This window comes from Dama dama, chromosome 5 (genome assembly GCF_033118175.1).
Source record: "Dama dama isolate Ldn47 chromosome 5, ASM3311817v1, whole genome shotgun sequence".
Taxonomy (NCBI): domain Eukaryota; kingdom Metazoa; phylum Chordata; class Mammalia; order Artiodactyla; family Cervidae; genus Dama; species Dama dama.
Genome location: NC_083685.1, coordinates 66,549,308 through 66,570,010, shown reverse-complemented (window position 1 = coordinate 66,570,010; position 20,703 = coordinate 66,549,308). Strand labels below are relative to the sequence as shown.

Genomic DNA, 20,703 nt, shown 5'->3' with positions numbered 1-20,703 from the left:
CTTTTCTCCTCTTTCAAAACAGGTTTTCTAACTACCGCGTCTCCTTTGGATTATGAGATAAAAAGTCAGCACATTCTGACCCTTCTGGCAGTAGATGATGGCACACCAACACTTTCTTCATCCCAGACTTTGACAATTACTGTTCTTGATGTGAATGATGAGGCCCCAGTATTTAAGCAGCACCTGTATGAAGCTTCAGTTAAAGAAAACCAAAATCCAGGAGAGTTTGTCACAAGAGTTGAAGCTGTGGACAGAGATTCAGGTAACTAAAAAATATGGGAACTAAGTAATTGATGTTAAAAATGGATCAGAAATTTGCCAGAAATTTGAAAACAGTTGCTAGTTATCTCAGATTTCTGATATTTCTTTAATTAGCATACATGTAAAAAATGAATGTATAACATGTAGTTTTTGTAGCATTTGCTTATATTAAGTTTTATTATTATAGTAGATACATATCCAATTAGCATGAAATTTATTGATTTGATCTTGATAATAAACAAGTATAGACACAGTATCACATTTTTTTTTCAGATTGTAGTAGCAAGGTACGTAAGTACCAGAAAGTAAATGGCTCCTGATTTCCCCAATGCATAGCATAATAGAAGAGAGAATGCTGTTGTCAGGCTGCCTGGGTTTGAATCCTAGAAGCACCACTTAAGCTGTGTAACCTTGCATCAGCTTTGTACTAGTTCTGTCTGCTCCTTGGTTTCCCAATAGAGCCTAATTCCTAGTTCTGAGGATGAAAGAGTTGTTACCTACAGAGAGCTGAGACCGCATTTGGCACAACAAATGGTCAACGAAGGTTAATTCCCATCGTTACTGTGACACTGTTAATATTAATACCAACCACTGTGCCCAGACAAATGACTTTGAAGTGAACAGTTACTATGACTAGGGATTTTCAGATATCTTAGAATTTCTTTTCAATATCACTGTGACTTTTGGGGGACATTTAAGTTTCAGTAACTCTAATAATATACTTTTAAAATTTTAAACTAAATACTTATAAAAATTATAATGAAGTATTTGCCTTTAATAGCATATGCTGAATTTTCCCATCTGAATTAATACAAATAGTTTAATAAGTTGGTCTTTTAAGTGAACGTTTGTATATAGCAATTGGCAATGCATAATCAATATAATACTTTGTTCTTCTCTTGAAAGAACTGTAACAGATGTTTCTATGAAAATAATAGTATGAACACCAGCATTTACCTCCTAAATTGTTCATCAGAGGAGTAAAAGATACACTTTTCTTGAACTTTTAAGTTATTTACCATTTAGATGCTTTGCCCTTTTGGGAAACATCCTCTTTTAAAGAAATGTATTTTTTGTGATGTTACAAAATCTTTGATGGGCCAGCCCAATTTTCTCTTTTGACCAGAGCGGGGCAGTATGATCAAAGAGTTTTGCTTCTTGTGCTCACCCAGAGGGCTAGAATGCGCTGGCAATTGCTCATCCCAACTCTGCTTTAAGAATTGAGCACATTTCTGGCAGTGTGGTTTTTAGATGATAGAAACAATGGAGAATATACATGAGCTTTGTGTTTCCAACATATCCCGTACAGTAAAGGTCTTTGAGAGCATTTTCTGATGTAAATTGAGTCATGCAGGGCTCTGGGCAACATAGAACCCACTTCCCAAAGTGCAGACTTACGAAATGCAGAACCAGTCACTGGTGTGTGATTTAGCGATCATTTAAAGTTTGTAAAATGTTTCCTCCCCTTGACTTTATTAATTTATTTTTTAGAACTGATTCTATGAAAAGTATTTACTTTAATATTTGAAGAAGAAAAGAATTTGTCTCAGCAGTTTTCATATGCCAACTAAGGATGACTACCAAAATATGCTTTCCAGTTTTCACTGTCAAGTTGCCAAGTGGTAGTGTCCCTTTCTTTTGGAGTGAATGGTCTGCAACTTGTTATTTATAATTTAATTGAAAGTTCATTACTTTAGAGATTATGGTTTGCCAGGAAATTTGGATGCAAAATTGCTGGTTTTCTGGCTTTCCATTTGTGGGTGTTTGAGATATACAATTAGCATTTCCTGAGTCTCATGTACCTTCACAAGTTTTGTGTACAATCTTGGTTTACTGAAATCTCAGTGTTTTTAATGAGGCCAGATCTGTTAAATCAATGGTCATGTCAGTGCATGTGAATTTGGATGTATGCATGTGCTTTTTAACGTATTTTTCCTATATCTTTTTTCTTCTTTGCTTGTTGGGTTAAGACAATGAAGAAGGATTATGCACAAGAATTAAATGACATCAGGATTTCAACATATCTGGCATCACATTGGAATTTATTAATGGCTTGCTGAATAGTATGTATTCTTAAAAATACTGTAGCTTTACTTACTATTTGAAAGGTTAACATGTGTTTTCTAGCATTCTACAGTGTAGTTTTTAAAAATGTAAGCCTACAGTGTTGTTTCGCATTCAAAACCCATAGGAATTTGAGTACTGAATGTTTATGATGTATGACTCACACTGGTTCTAACAGGAGTTTTTCTTGTATTAAATGGGAAAAACAACTACCACGTTTTAACTAAGATATTAAAACTGCTACAGCGTTTGGTGCCACCAACAAGAGCTCCATTGTTAATGAGAAAAGATCAACCCCCCGGGGTACCTTTCTCCTAGTCCTGGAAGGAAGGGTGCCCCTCTAGGAAAGACGACTCAGTCATGTTGATACATTGGCTCATTCAGGGTGAATACACAATAGCACAACAGCACATTGCCATGCTAAAACGTGGAATTCTATAATGAAATTTTATTCTCTATCCCATAAAAATGTATTCTGCATCTGGATTTATCGTGAACAAACTCTACATCTGGTTTCTTGGAAACTGTCTCATGCTGGGTGAACAGCTGGACCCAACACCCTACTCTTGGAGCAAAGTTAGAAACACTGCCATGACAGTATTTCATCTATTTCCCTGAATCTAAGACACCATTAATTGTAAGAAGCATCCAACTCCAGGTATATTAAAATTGGGAAGAAATTTTAGAATTAATGAAAGAGTAAACAGAGAAAGAAAAAGGACTACTCACCCAGAAACAATCACTATTAAAACTTGGAAATATAATCTTATTTCATTTAATACATGGTGTTGTGATTATATGATTATTTGTCTGCCTACCTTTTAAAGGTGAACTCATAGATTCAAAACACTTTAATACTTCACTTGCTTTTGTCCCAGGTCTCTAAGATAATGCAAGCTATGATATGGGAGTGTAGTAACTATTTTTGACTGCACGACTTGAGAAACTGCAGCATCTGTGAAATAGGCTGCTTCAAGCTGCCTTCACTCTTCTGAACTCATTCATTTGTTTATTTCTTCATTCACTCAGCCAGGCATAATCCTATTTCTGCTTTGGAAATGGTTGAGTTGTGGAGGCATTGTACAGTTGAGGAATTACATGAAAAATGATATTCATAAAAAGTAAATCTGAAATCAACACTCCCCTGGTCAGAATTCATTATTAATTCCTTATGATTTTAGGATAAATTTCTATTCTCTTTTAGCTTAACAACCAGGCCCTTCAATAAGTGGTTGTAGTGTTCCTCTCTGTTCTCAGTTCCTATCACTCACCCGCCTTTACTCTAGGATAGAGTTATGCAAACTTTTCTCTGTAAAGGGCAAAATAGTGATTGTTTCAGGTTGTGCAGGCTATATGGTCTCCATTACTCAACACTGATATTGGAGCAAGACAGCAGCAATAGATAATACATAAAGAAATAAATGTAGCTGGACTTCCAGGGAACTTTACAAAATAAGGCAACAGGCTGGATTTGGCTAGTGGGCTATAGTTTGCCAACTGCTGCTCCAACATATATATCTAATTAAGATATCTAAGTTACTTCTTTCTGATCATCAGATCCAATTACAATGTCATCACAGTAGTGGATCAGTGTGATGAAATACTAGAGCTGAGATGATCTTCATCTCTGCTGAGTAGATGATGGCTGGTAGTAGAAGAGTTTACATAAAGATGTACTGTTGTTCCTGCTGGATGAAAGCAGATCACTTCTGATAGTCCTTATAAATTAGTGTTGAGTGTTGTTCTCGTTTCAGTTATTGTATTCGTCAACTCTATTGGTTGCTCTTTGTATTTTTTCCCTTTGTTTAAAACTTATTATAACTTCTCACTCTGTGCATCCATTTGTTTCCTGTGTTCTTGGATTATCTTTGTGATCATTATAGTGAACTCTTTCTCAGGTAGATTTCCTATTTCCACTTCACTTAGTTGTTTTTCCTGGAGTTTTATCTTGTTCCTTCACCTAGAACATATTCCTCTGCTGTCTCATTTTGTCTGAATTTCCATTTTTATGGATGTGGAATATCAGTTATGTTTCTTGACCTTGGAAAAGTGGCCGTCTGTAGAGGACATCCTATGTCCCAGCAGTACACTCTGCTCCTGTTACTCAAGGGCCAGAGACAAGCTGGTCTTGGGGTGGCTTCTGACCTGCATTTGTGGACTCACTTCTGCAGGCTGCAGAGTCAGTTTTCTTGCTTGTGGCAAGAAAACTGTCAGCCCCCTGGTGAGTGAGGCTGATCTGGAGGCTTGTTCAAGGTTCCTAGCAGGAGGAGCAGTGCCTCTACACTGGCGGGTGGAGCTGGGCCTTGGCCAGGGTGGGCAGGGCTGTGCCAAGGAGTGCATCTGGGGACAGCTGTGAGCTCAGGAGGTCTTGAGGCAGCCTGTCTGCTGTGTTCCCACCCTGCTGGTTGTTTGGCCTGAGATGTCCTAGTACTAGGGCCTGCAGGCTGTTGGGTGGGGCAAGGTCTCAGTACCAAAATGTTGGCCTCCAGGAGAGCTCATGCTGATGAATGCTCCTCAGTGTGTGCACCGCCAGTGTCCTTGTCCCAGAATAAGTCACAGCTGCCCCCCCGCCCCGCCTCCCCAAGAGACCCTCCAAGACCTGCAGGTAGTTATGGCCCAGGTTATGAAGGCACTTTGTCCTTGGTCCCAATGTGCGTGAGACCTTGGACAAGCCGTCCAGGAGTGAAGTCTCTGGTTTCCCCAGTCCTGCGGAGTTCCTGCACTCAAACCTCATTGCCCTTTAAAGCCAAATGCTCTGGGGTCTCACTCCTCCCTCTTCCAGACCCCCAGGCTTGGGAACCTGACATGGGCCCCAGAACTCTCATTCCTGTGGGAGAACTTCTATGGTATAAATTGTTCTCTAGTTTGTGGGTTGCTGATCCCGGGGAGGGAGTATGAGATTTGATTATATTGCAAGTTCATGCCCCTACCGTCTCACTGTGGTTTGCTCTTTATGTCTCTGGATGTAGAATATCTTTTCTGGTAGGTTCCAGTCTTCTTTTATCAATGGTTGTTCAACAATTAGTTGTAATTTAGATGGGCTTGTGGGGAGAGGTGAGCTCAACTTCCTTCTACTCTGCTATCTGGTCCAGGAAGTTTGAGAGTGTTGATTCTCAAATGGTGACCTCCAGAGCTAGTGGCACCATCATCCACAACTTGCACAGAGGGCTACTACCCAGAGGGTTTTTAAGGGATGCTGTGTCCCTCTAACCAAGGCCTTCCCATGGTCTCTATGAAGGGAGAGTCCTCTGAATCGTTGGTAAATATAGTCAGAGGAGGGTGGTGGGCATGTCATACGTAAATCCATCCTAATATTCTTTTCCATTTCTTTAAGCTTTTGGATCCTTTCCTGTATAGTATGCAGGGGAAGGTCTGGCATCTCAAACTCAACAATGATAGGCCACTCATGACACAAGCAATCAAAAGAAACTGTCAAGGGGCATAGCTATATGAGTTAAAACATCCAATTCAGAATAGCTAGTAAGCACACTACATCAATAAATCCAGCCTAAACCAAAGTGCTATTTAATCTTTCTGAGTTTCACATTCTTAGAATTGATTTCCACACATTTTGGACAGATTTATCCCAATATAAGTTAGAAAAATCTTGGTACTCTTTTAAAGCTATAAACTTTCTCTGACTGAGTCATATTTGCATGTATGCTGAGATCTGCCTGCAGTATGTTGAAATGTGACTCTAGCTGTGGGTCTTCATATGGATCTTCCCTTCCAAAAAGTTACTCCTTATATATCTGCTGCCCAATTTGGTTCTGATATTCAGAGAGATTGACTTCCTTAGAAGCTTTCAGCTGTTTTGACTATGACCTAAACTATGACTTTAAAGCCTCAGCTTATAATTTTCTTTCTGTAAGCTCTCATTGCATTCAGAGATAGCCAGTTCACACCATACTCCTTTGACTATCCCAAGGCCATGGTCAGCACCATTTGGTCCTCTGAGGAATAGGAATCCTTTAATAGTCAGTTCACCACAATCAAACATGGGTGGTAATTTCATTGATTATGATACCATAGTGCGTGTGTGCATGCACATGCACACACATACGTGCGCACACGCTGACTCACTTCAGTGGTGTCTGACTCTTTGTGACCCTATGGACTGTAGCACATCAGGCTCCTCTGTCCATGGGATTCTCCAGGCAAGAATACTGGAGTGGATTGCCATGCCCTCCTGCAGGGGATCTTCCCGACTCAGGGATCGAACCCATGTCTCTTATGGCTCCATATTGGCAGGTGGGTTCTTTACCACTAGCACCACCTGAGAAGCCCCTGCGATACCATTGCAAGTGATAAATTACTCGTGTTTCATTTCCTTTGGGCAGGAGCCCAGCACTGCCTTTAAGGCCAAAGGCACAACCAAGCCAGTATCAGAATCCCTGATACCTGGGACCCACGCTTGTTCCAAGTACTGTCCCAGTCACATGTAGTCAGGAAAACCAACCGATACCATACAGGTGTGGAAGGCTGAGTAAGTGAAAAAGGAATCCTGAAGTAACCCAGAAAAAAATAACTATAGGAAGGTAGCTGCCACCCCTAATTCTGGGAAACAAAGACAAGAGCATGAGATTATCAGAACCTAGGAAGAGGAAGAGCAGAAGGGCTTTGTAGAGCCTGGTCTGGGAGTGCTGAAAGAGCCAGAAAGTTGTGAGCAGTTTTTACACCAGGAAAAATGGTGTTGCTGACAGGGAATGTAAGAGAAGTGGAAGAAGTAGTCCCATCTGCTCTCCTCTGACCTTCAGTCTCCCTTGCGGGTCCCTTTATGGCAGCTGCTAACAGGGGCTCGGAGGAGATCCTACAGAGCTGTGGCATCTGGATCCCCAGCCCCAGCATCGCAGGGCAGAGGAGGGAAGAATGGTTTCAGATCCAAGGCACAATAATTTAGTATACCAATAACTAGTACACCTTATAAAGGATGGAGGAGATGCTGGCAGAAGGAACAGCAACTTCAAAGACCCCAACAGAAAGACACTTAGCGTGTTCAGAGAGCAGAAGGGACATTGGTGGGCCAAGAGCAAGTATATGAGAAGAGCTTGGGGAAATAAGCAGAGCCCATATCATATGGGACTTTGTAGCCTGCAGTATGGGGTTTGGTTCCTATTTTGATTGCACTTACTTTCTTCCCTCTTACCTGATAAATCCAATTCATCTTTAGGGTCTCAGTTTATACAGAAGGCAACACATACTCAGTATGTCTTATCATGTGGAATTGTAATTGCCTGCTTACTTATCTGCATCCAGTGCTACACTGTAAGTAGCATGAGAGCAGAGAATGTGTCTTCTTGCCAGCAGTTACATCCTTAGCACACAGTGTGGTAACTTGGCACCTACTCTCACTATCCCCTGTAGGTTTGTTGAATGAGATAATAAATGAGCAAATTATCTACTTGTGATAAATCTTCCCTGAGCCCCTTCCTCAGTGATTTCACATATTCCACCACACTGTCTATAATTCTCCACTATCACTTTATGTCAAATAGATGGATAAACAGTGGAAACAGTGGCAGACTTTATTTTTGCGGGGCTCCAAAATCCTTGCAGATGGTGACTGCAACCATGAAATTAAAAGGCGCTTACTCCTTGGAAGAAAAGTTATGACCAACCCAGACAGCATATTAAAAAGCAGAGACATTACTTTGCTAACAAAGGTCCATCTAGTCAAGGCTATGGTTTTTCCAGTAGTCACATATGGATGTGAGAGTTGAACTATAAAGAAAGCTGAGTGCTGAAGAATTGATCCTTTTGAACTGTGGTGTTGGAGAAGACTCTGGAGAGTCCCTTGGACAGCAAGGAGATCCAACCAGTCCATCCTAAAGGAAATCAGTCCTGAATGTTCATTGGAAGGGCTGATGTTGAAGCTGAAACTCCAATCCTTTGGCCACCTGATGCAAAGAGCTGACTCATTGAAAAGACCCTGATGCTGGGAAAGATTGAAGGCAGGAGGAGAAGGGGACAACAGAGGATGAGATGGCTGGATGGCATCATCGACTCAATGGACATGAGTTTGGGTAAACTCTGGGAGTTGGTGATGGACAGGGAGGCCTGGCAGAGAAGGCACTGGCACCCCACTCCAGTACTCTCACCTGGAAAATCCCATGGACGGAGGAGCCTGGTAGGCTACAGTCCATGGGGTAGCGAAGAGTCGGACACGACTGAGCGACTTCACTTTCACTTTTAACTTTTATGCTTTGAAGAAGGAAATGGCACCCCACTCCAGTGTTCTTGCCTGGAGAAGCCCAGGGACGGGGGAGCCTGGTAGGCTGCCGTCTCTGGGGTCCCATAGAGTCGGACACGACTGAAGCGACTTAGCAGCAGCAGCAGGGAGGCCTAGTGTGCTGCAGTCCAAGGGGTTGCAAAGAGTCGGACACGACTGAGCAACTGAACTGAACTTAGAGGAATTCTGAGGACCAAGATAACTCAGTGATAGCTCAAGATAATTCAGTGGTATCTTTCCAGTGCCTGGCACTTGGTAAATGTATATTGTATAGATAAATGTGTGTTGCATGAATGAATGAATGAATGAATGAAATAACTGGAGCTTAGTACATATGTGTCATCTGCATATGGATGGAGACTGAAGCCAGTGAACTGGGAAAGAGGTGGAATGAATTCCTTCCTTCCTCTTCCCCCTTCCCTTTCTCTTCCTTCCTTCCTCTCTGTCTTTGTTCCTTGCTCTCCATGTTTTTTTTTTAAAATTAGTCAGCAATACCTGAAATTACAGAGAAGATAAGTCAGCTAAACATGGTCAGTAGATTTTTTTTTTCTTTTTCTTTTCTTTTTCTTTTTTTTCAAAGGGCACAGTCAGGAGGACAGCATGCATGTCCGAGAGCAAGCCTGTGTTGTGCTTCAGGCTCTCATTCCAGAGGAGGAAGCAAGGCTCTTCCCCAGAAGGACATATTCTCGGCAGACCACAGCAGAAATCACCCTAATTTTACACTCTCAGGAGAGCAGGAGAAAGAACCACAGGCTGGCTGTGGGGGTCGAGAGGAAAGACAGAAAGGTCAGCGAGGCCCAGAGACCTCCTCCTAAGTAGTGACCCAGTGAGTCCCCCAAAGAGGGGAGCTGGAGAGCAAGGGTATCTTTGCGCCCCCTTTTGTGGCACAAAAAGGCAGGAGTCCTTTATGCTTTGCCTCCAAAGGTGACAGAAAACAACTAGGGTCTGGGGCTTAGGGTCCCTAGTGTCTTTGGATCCTCCTGAAGCCTGTTATGACAGGACGAGGCAGGAACCACCAGGCCCAAGGGAATGCTCCTAAAGGCTAGAACGAGGTGTGAGAGAGCAAGGAGGTGGGTCAGGAGACCCTCAGGAGCAGGGGCTGGGGGCCACCACGTGTCATCTCTCAGTCACGTTCCTCTTCATCTCCCTGCTATTGAGTCCACAGTGGAGGGTCAGAAGGATCTATTGGAATTGCATCACTGAGAGGTCAGTAGATTTTTATAACCAGAAGCTTATTGGTGACTGTAGAAAGAATAAATATATATGGCAGTGGTTTCAAGCTAGCTGCAAATAATTTTTAAAAGACACTTGGCTATAAAGAGAAGGAAAACTTGTTTCTTACAGCTAGCTTCTGCTGCTGCTTAGTCGCTTCGATCATGTCTGACTCTGTGCGACCCTATGGATTGCAACCTTCCAGGCTCCTCTCTCCATGGGATTCTCTAGGCAAGAGTACTAGAGTATGTTCCATACCCTCCTCCAGGGGATCTTCCCAACCCAGGGATCAAACCCAAGTCTCCTACATTGTAGGGAGAGCCGTTATCGCTGAGCCACCAGGGAAGCCCCTTATAGCTAGAGAAGAGTATAATTTAAGGGAAAAATGTAAATGAGAAAGGTTAGAACTGACAGGAAAACTTGAAGAGGGTGTTTGAAGCATTATTTTTGCCATTGAGACAGAAAGCAAGAGGTAGAGTTGAGTACAGATGCAAGAGGCTGAGGGAGCTTTTTCCCCAGTGCTTCCATTTCTCTGGGAAATAGGAAGGAAGGTGGTTTGTGAGAGTCAGCCAGTAAGTAGGTGGTTGGGTAGAAGACCTGAATAGGAAAGGGGTGACCAAGGAGAATTGGACAAATTGCCAAATGACAGTGGTATTTCAGTGGCCTCAGTCTATGCTTTTGTGAAGTTTTCTCCAGCCCCAATTATCTGCTGGGTATTCCAGAAGGTCAGAGAAATGGTCGACATGATCCTGAACTAAGGTTTTGCTGGGATTCTTTCAGAAAAAGTTACAAGACCTGAGGAAATTTACAAGGTTTCTAAAGTGTTAATTCATGGGTCTAGACTTGATAGGGAAAGAAATGAATTGAGGAAGGGTATCCAAGACTGGGAGAAAGTAAAAGAGCAAAAGACTGTAGGTCTTGAGCTCTAAGAGCAGATATATGTATGTGTACACACACACACACACACACAACGCTCATCCTTTACTAGATGTGTTTTAAGTATATCCCTAAATATCTTCAGATGCAGATATCCAGTTTTCTTAGTAAAATTATGGAATTAGATCAACTAATCTCATTTGATTTTTATTTCCTTGGTTCTCAAATTTGATGATGTTGCGTTTGTTCTGGAGGATTTTTCTGTGAGGAAGAAGAAGCAAAATGAAGCAAAACAAAGGCTAACAGAGTTTTGCCAAGAGAATGCACTGGTCATAGCAAACACCCTTTTCCAACAACACAACAGAAGACTCTACACATGGACATAACCAGATGATCAACACCGAAATCAGATTGATTATATTCTTTGCAGCCAAACATGGAAAAGCTCTATACAGTCAGCAAAAACAAGACTGGGAGCTGACTGTGGCTTGGATCATCAACTCCTTATTGCAAAATTCAGACTTAAATTGAAGAAAGAAAACCACTAGACAATTCATATATGTGCTAAATCAACCCCCTTACGATTATACAGTGGAAGTGACAAATAGATTCAAGGTATCAGATCTGATGAACAGAGTCCCTGAAGAATTTTGGATGGAGGTTCGTGACATTGTACAGGAGGCAGGGATCAAGACCATCCCCAAGAAAAAGAAATGCAAAAAGGCAAAATGGTTGTCTGAGGAGGCCTTACAAACAGCTGAAAAAAGAAGAGAAGTGAAAGGCAAAGGAGAAACAGAAAGATATACCCATTTGAGTGCAGAGTTCCAAAGAATAGCAAGGAGAGATAAGAAAGCCTTCCTCAGTGATCAGTACAAAGAAATAGATGAAAACAGTAGAAAGGGAAAGACTAGAGATCTCTTTGAGAAAATTGGCGATACCAAGGGAACATTTCATGCAAAGACGGGCACAAAAAAGGATAGAAATGGTATGGATTTAACAGAAGCAGAAGATATTAAGAAGAGGTGGCAAGAATACACAGAACTATACAAAAAAGATCTTCATGACCCAGATAATCACGATGGTGTGATCATTCACCTAGAGCCAGACGTCTTGGAATGTGAAGTCAAGTGGGCCTTAGGAAGCATCACTATGAACAAAGGCAGTGGAGGTGATGGAGTTCCAGTTGAGCTATTTCAAATCCTAAAAGATGATGCTGTGAAAGTGCTGCACTCAATATGCCAGCAAATTTGGAAAACTCAGCAGTGGCCACAGGACTGGAAAAGGTCAGTTTTCATTCCAATCCCAAAGAAAGGCAATGCCAAAGAATGTTCAAACTACGCCCCATTACACTCATCTCACATGCTAGTAAAGTAGTGCTCAAAATTCTCCAAGCCAGGCTTCAACAGTACATGAACTGTGAAATTCCAGATGTTCAACCTGGATTTAGAAAAGGCAGAGGAATCAGAGATCAAATTGCCAACATCTGTTGGATCATCGTAAAAGCAAGAGAGTTCCAGAAATACATCTATTTCTGCTTTATTGATTACACCAAAGCCTTTGACTATGTGGATCACATCAAACTGTGGAAAATTCTTCAAGAGATGGGAATACCAGACCACTTGACCTGCCTCCTGAGAAATCTGTATGCAGGTCAGGAAGCAATAGTTAGAACCAGACATAGAATAATGGATTGTTTCCAAATTGGGAAAAGAGTATGTCAAGACTGTCTATTGCCACACTGCTTATTTAACTTCTATGCAGAGTACATCGTGCAAATTGCCGGGCTGGATGAAGCACCAGATGGAATCAAGATTGCTGGGAGAAATATCCATAATCAGATGACACCACCCTCATGGCAGAAAGTGAAGAAGAACTAAAAGAGCTTCTTGATGAAAGTGAAAGAGGAGAGTGAAAAAGTTGCCTCAAAAGTCAACATTCAGAAATGAAGATCATGGTACCTGGTCCCATCATTTCATGGCAAATGGATAGAGAAACAATGGAAACAGGGACAGACTTTGTTTTGGGAGCTCCAAAATCACTGCAGATGGTGACTGCAACCATGTAAACGATGCTTGCTCCTTGGAAGAAAAGCTATGACTAACCTAGAGAGCATATTAAAAAGCAGAGACATTACTTTGCTGACAAAGGTCCATCTCATCAAAGCTATGGTTTTTCCAGGAGTCATGTATGGAAGTGAGAGTTGGACTATAAAGAAAGCTGAGTGCCAAAGAATTGATCCTCTTGAACTGTGGTGTTGGAGAAGGCTCTTGACTGTCCCTTGGACTGCAAGGAGATCCAACCAGTCCATCCTAAAGGAGATCAGTCCTGGGTCTTCATTGGAAGGACTGATGCTGAAGCTGAAACTCCAGTACTTTGGCCACCTCATGCGAAGAGTTGACTCATTGAAAAGACCCTGATGCTGGGAAAGATTGAAAGCAGGAGGAAAAGGAGATGACAGGATGAGAGGTTGCATGGTATCACCGACTTGATGGGCATGAGTTTGAGCAAGCTTCAGGAGTTGATGAAGGACAGGGAAGCCTGGTATGCTGCAGTCCATGGAGTTGCAAAGAGTCGGACATGATTGAGTGAATGAACTGAACTGAATTGAACTGAGGAAGAAGCAAGGCATTAATTGAATTCTGAAAAAGACACAAGTGTAATACTTTCAATTTATTTCACATTGTTTAAGTTGTGAAGGGTGCACGGTTTGTAGTGTGAAAACATATGTGCAAACTATGGTTACATAAAGATCTCATTTATTCTTAATAAAATACTAGGAGGATTGAAGGTAAGTAGAGTGTTATGTTAGGGATAAAACAATGTAGAAAAATAGGAACAATAAAATGTGACAGTTTCTAAGAAGTCAAGGGAGTATTGAATACAATGGTAAAGCACATTAGAGAATAATTAGACCAATGGGAGGAAGAGAAGCTATAAAAATTTGAGTTTATGTTTAAACATGTGAAGACATTTTCTAGGTTTGACAAGTGTCAAGATTTTAAAATGTATAGTATATAATATAATATGTAATATATAATTTTATATGTAATGTGTAATAACATCACATTATAAATGAGTAGATTTATTTTTTTAAAGTGTCCAAAAATTAAAAGATGCTGTTCTCCATGATATCTTCATAAAGGCAAGGGCCATATCTCTTTGATTCACCACCTGTCTCTTTGGCAAATAGCACTGTGCTTGGCACTTAATTATGCTCACCAAATATTTGAGGAACAGAGAAAGTAGATATAACATGGTATTGTCCCCATTTTCATAATGTAGGATGAAATGGGTAAAGCAAATTTTAACAATTTGGAATTTTTTAAAATTCTGTCTTGACCAAAGAAAAGGTTATGTTATCACTGTGAGATCAAAGTAATCAATTATTACATAATCATTAATGTAATAATATGCTTAATGCCTAATGATAGGCTGAAATAGTCTGGTGACCTCTGACTGTATCATTTCAAATATTTGGTTCCTACATTATTAGACCTTTTTTTCTCAAGGTTATTAAAATGCCTGCAGGTGATCCCAAATATCCTTTCTCTTTCAACTGGCATAGTAAGAAGTCATGTGTATTTATTCTTGTGTAAAACTAGCATATTCCATTTTTTCCAGATCTCAGTTCTACTAGATCATGGTGACTGAAAATTTACTTTTTATGACAAACAAGATGGAAATGAGTAATTGAAGTTTTTTTTGTTAAGTCCAAAGAACAATATTTCATCTTTTATTGAAGTGTAAATCACATATGTTAAGTACTATATCTAATCTAGATTCTCATCAATTAAGAAAAGAATTTAGGAAAGTGATTGAAATGAACTTCTGTGAAGTGCAAATAAGCTGCAATATCATGGAATAAAGTAGTTAAAGTTACTGGCATAAGAAATCTTTATACCAAAGATGGAAATGACCTGACACTTTTCTCAGGGGAGAGATGAAACCACAAAAACATGGGAAGAATTATTTTCAGATTGCATAGTAATGTGGTACCACATTTCTCAGTCCAGATAGGAGACTGAATACTAAGTAGGAAACAAGATGGAGAAAACTGCATATGTGCGTAACTCTTTGTGCTCACCTCCTGAGCGGGAAAGTGAACAGAGCAACAAAACTGGACACAGACCTTCAAACAGAGGGTCATCTACAGAAGTTGCCATTTGCCCTGCAAGCTTCCAATGGTGTCATTAAATCACAGTTAATATTAACAGAAATAATTAGGAATATGTTTGTATTCCTAATGGAGGGTTGTATACTTGCAAGAACATTTTTATGGAAGGGAGAAATTCTGAAGCATTTACTGTGGTGAAGTCTCATAAGACTTGAAAATCAAGCATTTCACCCCAGGAGGCTTTTATTTTTTAACAGCCAAAAGAGTTGGCTTTTGTTTTTGACTTTAATTTAAAGGTTAAATGTCTTGCCTTTTTCACTTATGGTTTAACATATTCATAGGAAAAAGTGAAACAGATGAATGCATTCAAAGGGATAATGGTTAAGTTTTTCTCTATATTTTCCTTTAGGAATTAATTCCAAGCTTCAGTTTGAAATTATGCCAGGTACTTCATTCAGGTTGTTCCAGATAAATTCTGACACTGGGGAGGTAGTGACAGCCACCACACTTGACAGAGAAGTTCAGGAAGTCCTCACCCTTCGAGGTAAGCGATCCATTGACTGTGCTAAACAAACAAAAGTCGGCCACAGGCAGTTGAGAGGTGAAATTTACATTTCAGTAGGGTGTCTTTAAATAAAATATTATTGACCCAGTGCTACCCAGTTAATTCGGTCCTAGGCTGTCTGGCGGGGCAGCATGTGTTAGGTGTGAATTAATGGCCGCCATCTGTGCCATCTTTTATTCCATGTCAGTGCTCGTGCGTGACGGGGGAGCCCCTGCTCTGTCCGGGACCACAGTGATTCTCTGCACGGTGGTAGATGAGAATGACCATGCACCAGAGATCGTTGTCCCCAGGGATGACATAGAGGTTCTGGAAAACCAAGAGCCAGGCCTTGTCTACACCATTTTGGCTTCTGATATGGATGCTGGCAGCAATGGTGCTGTCACGTATCATATAATTGGTAAGTATCATCTTTATTTTAATTCCCCCCAGGATACCAGCGTGGTTGACGCATATGTCACGGTGAGTAATCTGCATTCAGTACATAGTTCAGTGTCTACAGAACACACACCTGCTAAGAACTAATTGGCACCCCGGGTGTCCTCTCCTCCTCCTTCCGCCAGCTACCCTGATCCATTGCCCTCCAAACTCCTCAAATATCTGCCCTCAACAACTCTTGTTGTTAGTAATCCATTTACATTAAAGGATATACAGATGAAGCAGATAGCTTTTCTTCTATTTTCACTTTTTTCATATGACCCCTTATTTTTATTATTTTGAGCAATCAGACCTAGAGGACATGAGTAGGAAAGCAGTTTTCTGAGATCTGCAGACCAGTGAAACATTTCAGATCTATCACAATACTCCAGAAATAAATCAAGGTCTTTAGAAACTTCTGCACTGGAAGATAACTTTGTAATATTTTCCCCTTTGGATCAAGGAGAGACATAAAATTCTGGCAGAATCATGGAAGGATTAGCATGGCAAGCTTTGTGAAGGCCACATCTTATTTACCTGAAAAGGAGTGGAGAATTAATTTTTTTAGCACATGTCAGAGCACACATAGAATGATAATGAGATGAAGCTAGAATAATGCATGAAGAGAAGCTGTTTTAAGGTGTAAAAACAGCTGTGAGGCTAACTCTGGAAGCTGTCACTTTCTGTTTACTAAAATTTACATAACCAAGCCATGTTTTCTATGTACCACCCATTTTACTCCAAAATGAGAATGGTTTTATTGTCATTTCCCCTGATTATAAAATGATATATAATTGCAGAATTTATATACAATTTATGAAAAACAACAGTAATAAACCAAAATCTTATATCTTGCAGAGATAATTAATTTGATATTTTTGAAGATCACTTTTCAATGACTCTCAGTGAATGCAGACACCAATCTTATACTACTGAATAATTTATAACCTAACTCTACACCTAAAGCAACTAGAGAAGGAAGAAATAAAGAACCCCAGGGTTAGCAGAAGGAAAGAAATCTTAAAAATCAGGGCAGAAATAAATGCAAAAGAAACTAAAGAGACCATAGCAAAAATCAACAAAGTTATCTCCTTTTAAAAGTAATATACACTGTGTAAATGTTTCATGTCATTGAATATGCATGTATTAGCATTTCTAATATGCCTATTATAACATGATTTATCTTACTCATCTCCTTTTGTGCTAATTTAGATATTGAACACTCTATTATAAAAAGGTTGTAGTGAACACACTCAATTATTTCCTTATGATAGATATATTTGGATTATTTTGTCCAAGGACACATCTATTTTAAATGATCACATATATTGTCATACTATCATCCAAAAGGATGATAATCCCTCAATCTAATTTTGAGAAGCCCAATTTTTAAGAATAAGCCCAATTCTTACCTCTTTCTTTGCTGTAGCAGAGGAATAGATACTTTTCCTTCTCTGTAAAGTCTACCTGTTTTCTGAAACTTCCCATATCAATTGTGATGAAGAACCAGAGTTGGTGTTTTTTAAAATTTGCAGTCTGCTGTGATTGATACTTTTTTAAAATACAATAAATATAAATTATTGGGAGAAAAAAGGCATACAAAATGCAAGCCCCAATTTTAAAAAAAAATATTGCTATATTACAGAGATATAAGATTATTATGTCATACTACTATAAATTTCTCTAAATGTTTACTCTCAATTTATTATATTTATTTTGTTGAGGACTGGATATAAACAATCCCCAGACTGCATCAGTTCCCTTTCATTGCATCAAGAACCTTCTTTTTGACCACTCACCTTTCTCATATGATCAACATTTCCCTCACTACTGGCTTTTCCAATCAGTTTTTTAGTCTCCTATCCTGAAAAGCATAGATGTCTCCCTTCATCCTCTCTTTTCCTTCACAATCAAATTTCTTAAAAATTGTTGTCTACACTCTAGTTTCTATGTTTTTATTTCACTTTAATTTTTTAGCTTGCTGCAATATATATTCCACTGAAGTCACTCCGCTGAAACTACCCTTGTTGAAAACACAAAAGATCTTGTTGTTGCTAAGTGCATTGGGTCTTTTTTCAGTTCTTAATTGTACTGCTTTCTGTCTTTGTGCACCATGCCCTGGATGCTTGGCCTCTCTTTTACTTCAAAAGCCACTTACTTTCTCCTGATTCTTCATCTGTCTTTCTAGGCAAACCTTCCCAATGTCCTTTTTATTCTGACTTGTTAGAGTTTCCTGGATCTTTTTGGCATATCTCTTTCTTTTCTCCTAGACACACTCCTACTGGTCATTTCATCCAGTCCCTGTTTCTAGTTACCATTGAACCTTAATATCTCCCTATCTTGACTACATCCTAGATCTGCTGCTGCTGCTAAGTCGCTTCAGTCATGTCCGACTCTGTGCGACCACATGGATGGCAGCCCATCAGGCTCCCCCATCCCTGGGATTCTCCAGGCAAGAACACTGGAGTGGGTTGCCAATTTCCTTCTCCAATGCATGAAAGTGAAAAGTGAAAGTGAAGTTGCTCAGTTGTGTCCTACTCCCAGCGACCCCATGGACTGCAACCCACCAGGCTCCTCCGTCCATGGGATTTTCCAGGCAAGAGTGCTGGAGTGGGGTGCCATTGTTTGGTAGAAACTCTCCAATTCTGGTGTGGTCCTGGTCTTTGGTTTGTTGGAGTTTTTTGATTATTGATTCAATTTCATTACTAATAATCAGTGTTCAGGGTTTCTGTTTCTTCCTGATTCAGTCTTGGAAAAGTGTATGTTTCCAGACATTCTTCCATTTCTTCTAGGCTGTCCAATTTGCTGGTGTATAGTTGTCAATAGTATTCTTTTATGATATTATCTCTGTGATATTGGTTGTAATTTTTCCTTTTTTATTTCTAATTTTGTTTATTTAGATTTTCTCTTATTTTCTTGATGAGTTTCTGGCTCATCTTAATCAACTTTGTTTATCTTAAACAACAGCTCTTAATTTCAGCAGGCTTTTTCTATTTTTTAAAATTTGGTCTCTATTTTATTTACTTCTTGATCTTTATTATTCTCGTCCTTTTGTTGACTTTGGGCTTTGTTTGCACTTCTTTTTCTAGTTCCTTTAGATGGAAAGTTAGGTTATTTAAGATATTTCTTGTGTTTTGAGTTAGACCTGAATTACTATAAATTTCCCTCTAAGGACTCCTTTTGCTGTGTCTCATAGATTTTGGAAGTTGTGTTTTGTTTTGTTTTTTTCATTCGTCTCAAGCTATGTTTTTATTTCCTCTTTGTTGATCCGTTGGTTTTCTAGTAATACATTGTTTAATTTCCACGTTTGTTTATTTTCCAGTTTCCTTTCTGTAATTGATTTCTAGTTTCATAGCACTGTAGTCAGAAAAGATGCAAGGTTGATATGCTTTTGATCTTCTTAAATGAATTGAAGATTTTTTGTGGTTTAACATGGGACCTGTCCTGGAGATCTAGTGTCCATGTGCCCTTGAAAAAAGAATGTGTTTTCTTCTGATTTTAATGCAGTGATTTGTAGATATTAATACCTATTAAGTCCTTCTGGTCGAATGTATCATCTAATGTATCCCTTATTGATTTTCTGGCTGTTCATTTATGTAACTGGGTTATGAAAATTCTCTGTATTTATTGTATTTCTGTCAGTTTCTCCCTTTATGTGTGTTAATATTTGCTTTATATATTTAGGTGCTATTGTACTAGGGGCATTTATGTTTACGAATGTTATATCTTCTTGATTTGATTTGTTTATCATTATATGATGCCCTTCTTTGTCTTTGTTATAAACTTTGTTTCAAATTCTATTTTGTGTGATATGAATATTGTTATCTTTTTTTTTCTTTTCTTTTCCATTTGTGTGGAGTATCTTTTTCCATCATTTTACTTTCAAGTGTGTGTGTCTTTAGATCTGAAGTGAGTCTCTTATAGGCAGGATTATAGATGGGTTTGTTTTCTAATCCATTCAGCCACCGCATGTCCTGTGATTGGAGCATTTAATCTATTTACATAAAGTAATCATTTATAGACGTGTACTCACTGCCATTTTGTTACTGTTTTCTGTTTTGTTTTGTTTTTTTTGTAGTTTTTCTATGTTCTTTTCTTGTTTCTCTAGTCTCTTCCCTTGCAGTTTAATGATTTTCCTTTGTCTTATATTTGGGTTATTTTCTCCGCTTCTTTGTGTGTCCACTGGAGATTTTTGATTTGTAGTTACCATGAGGTCTATATATGTCAATTATATATAGCTGCTTTAAGTTGATAGCTGTTTAAAGTCAACACGTCCTGAAAGCTCTGCCCCTCTTGTTTCACTCCCAGCGCACTGTATGGTTTGGTGTCATATTGTGCGCTTACATTTGTGTCCTTTCAGTGTTTATCATGGTTATATTTGATTTTATAATTTTTACCTTTTAACATTTATGCCTGCTTATATAAGTGGTTGATTCACTGTGTTTACTATATACTTATAATTATTAGTATGTTTTTTCTTCATATCATTTTTTAAAATTTCTTGTTATAAGGTTTTCTTTTTCACTTAAAGAAAACACTTTAATGTTTCTTGTAAGGCCGGTTTAATGGTAACAACCTCTTTTAGTTTTTGCTTGTCTGGAAAACTCTTTCTCTCTCCTTCAAGTCTGAATGATAACCTTGCTGGATAGAGTGTCCTTGGTTGCAGGTTCTTTCAGCACTTTAAATATGTCATGCTACTCCCTCTGTCTTGCAAGATTTCTGATAAGATATCAGCTAATATTTTTAGTGGTTTCCTTTTAAGTGCCTCTTTCTCTTCCTGCCTTTAAAATTCTCTCATTCACTCTTTAAATTTTTTTCATTTTAATTATGATATGACTTAGTGTGAGCCTCTTTGAGTTCATCCTGTTTAGGCCACTCTGTGCTTCTTGGACCTGGATATCTGTTTCCTTTTCAGGTTAGTGATATTTTCAGCTATAATTTCATCAAATAATGCTTTATGCCCCTTTT

The 20,703-nt window shown here is 39.3% G+C and overlaps 1 protein-coding gene and 1 non-coding gene across 2 annotated transcripts in view; one reads left to right on the top strand and one right to left on the bottom strand.

The window, feature by feature from the left end:
- DCHS2 (dachsous cadherin-related 2) overlaps positions 1-20,703 on the top strand; it is a 332,448-nt gene that overhangs the window by 202,930 nt on the left and 108,815 nt on the right. The window contains exons 11-13 of the mRNA XM_061140717.1: positions 23-262; positions 15,166-15,300; positions 15,509-15,718. Of these exons, the coding sequence (XP_060996700.1) occupies positions 23-262; positions 15,166-15,300; positions 15,509-15,718 (585 nt within the window). The remainder of the gene's footprint in view (positions 1-22; positions 263-15,165; positions 15,301-15,508; positions 15,719-20,703) is intronic.
- On the bottom strand, positions 9,674-9,759 carry LOC133058140 (small nucleolar RNA SNORD62). Its single transcript, XR_009693249.1, has one exon. It is a non-coding gene; the product is annotated as a small nucleolar RNA SNORD62 (small nucleolar RNA).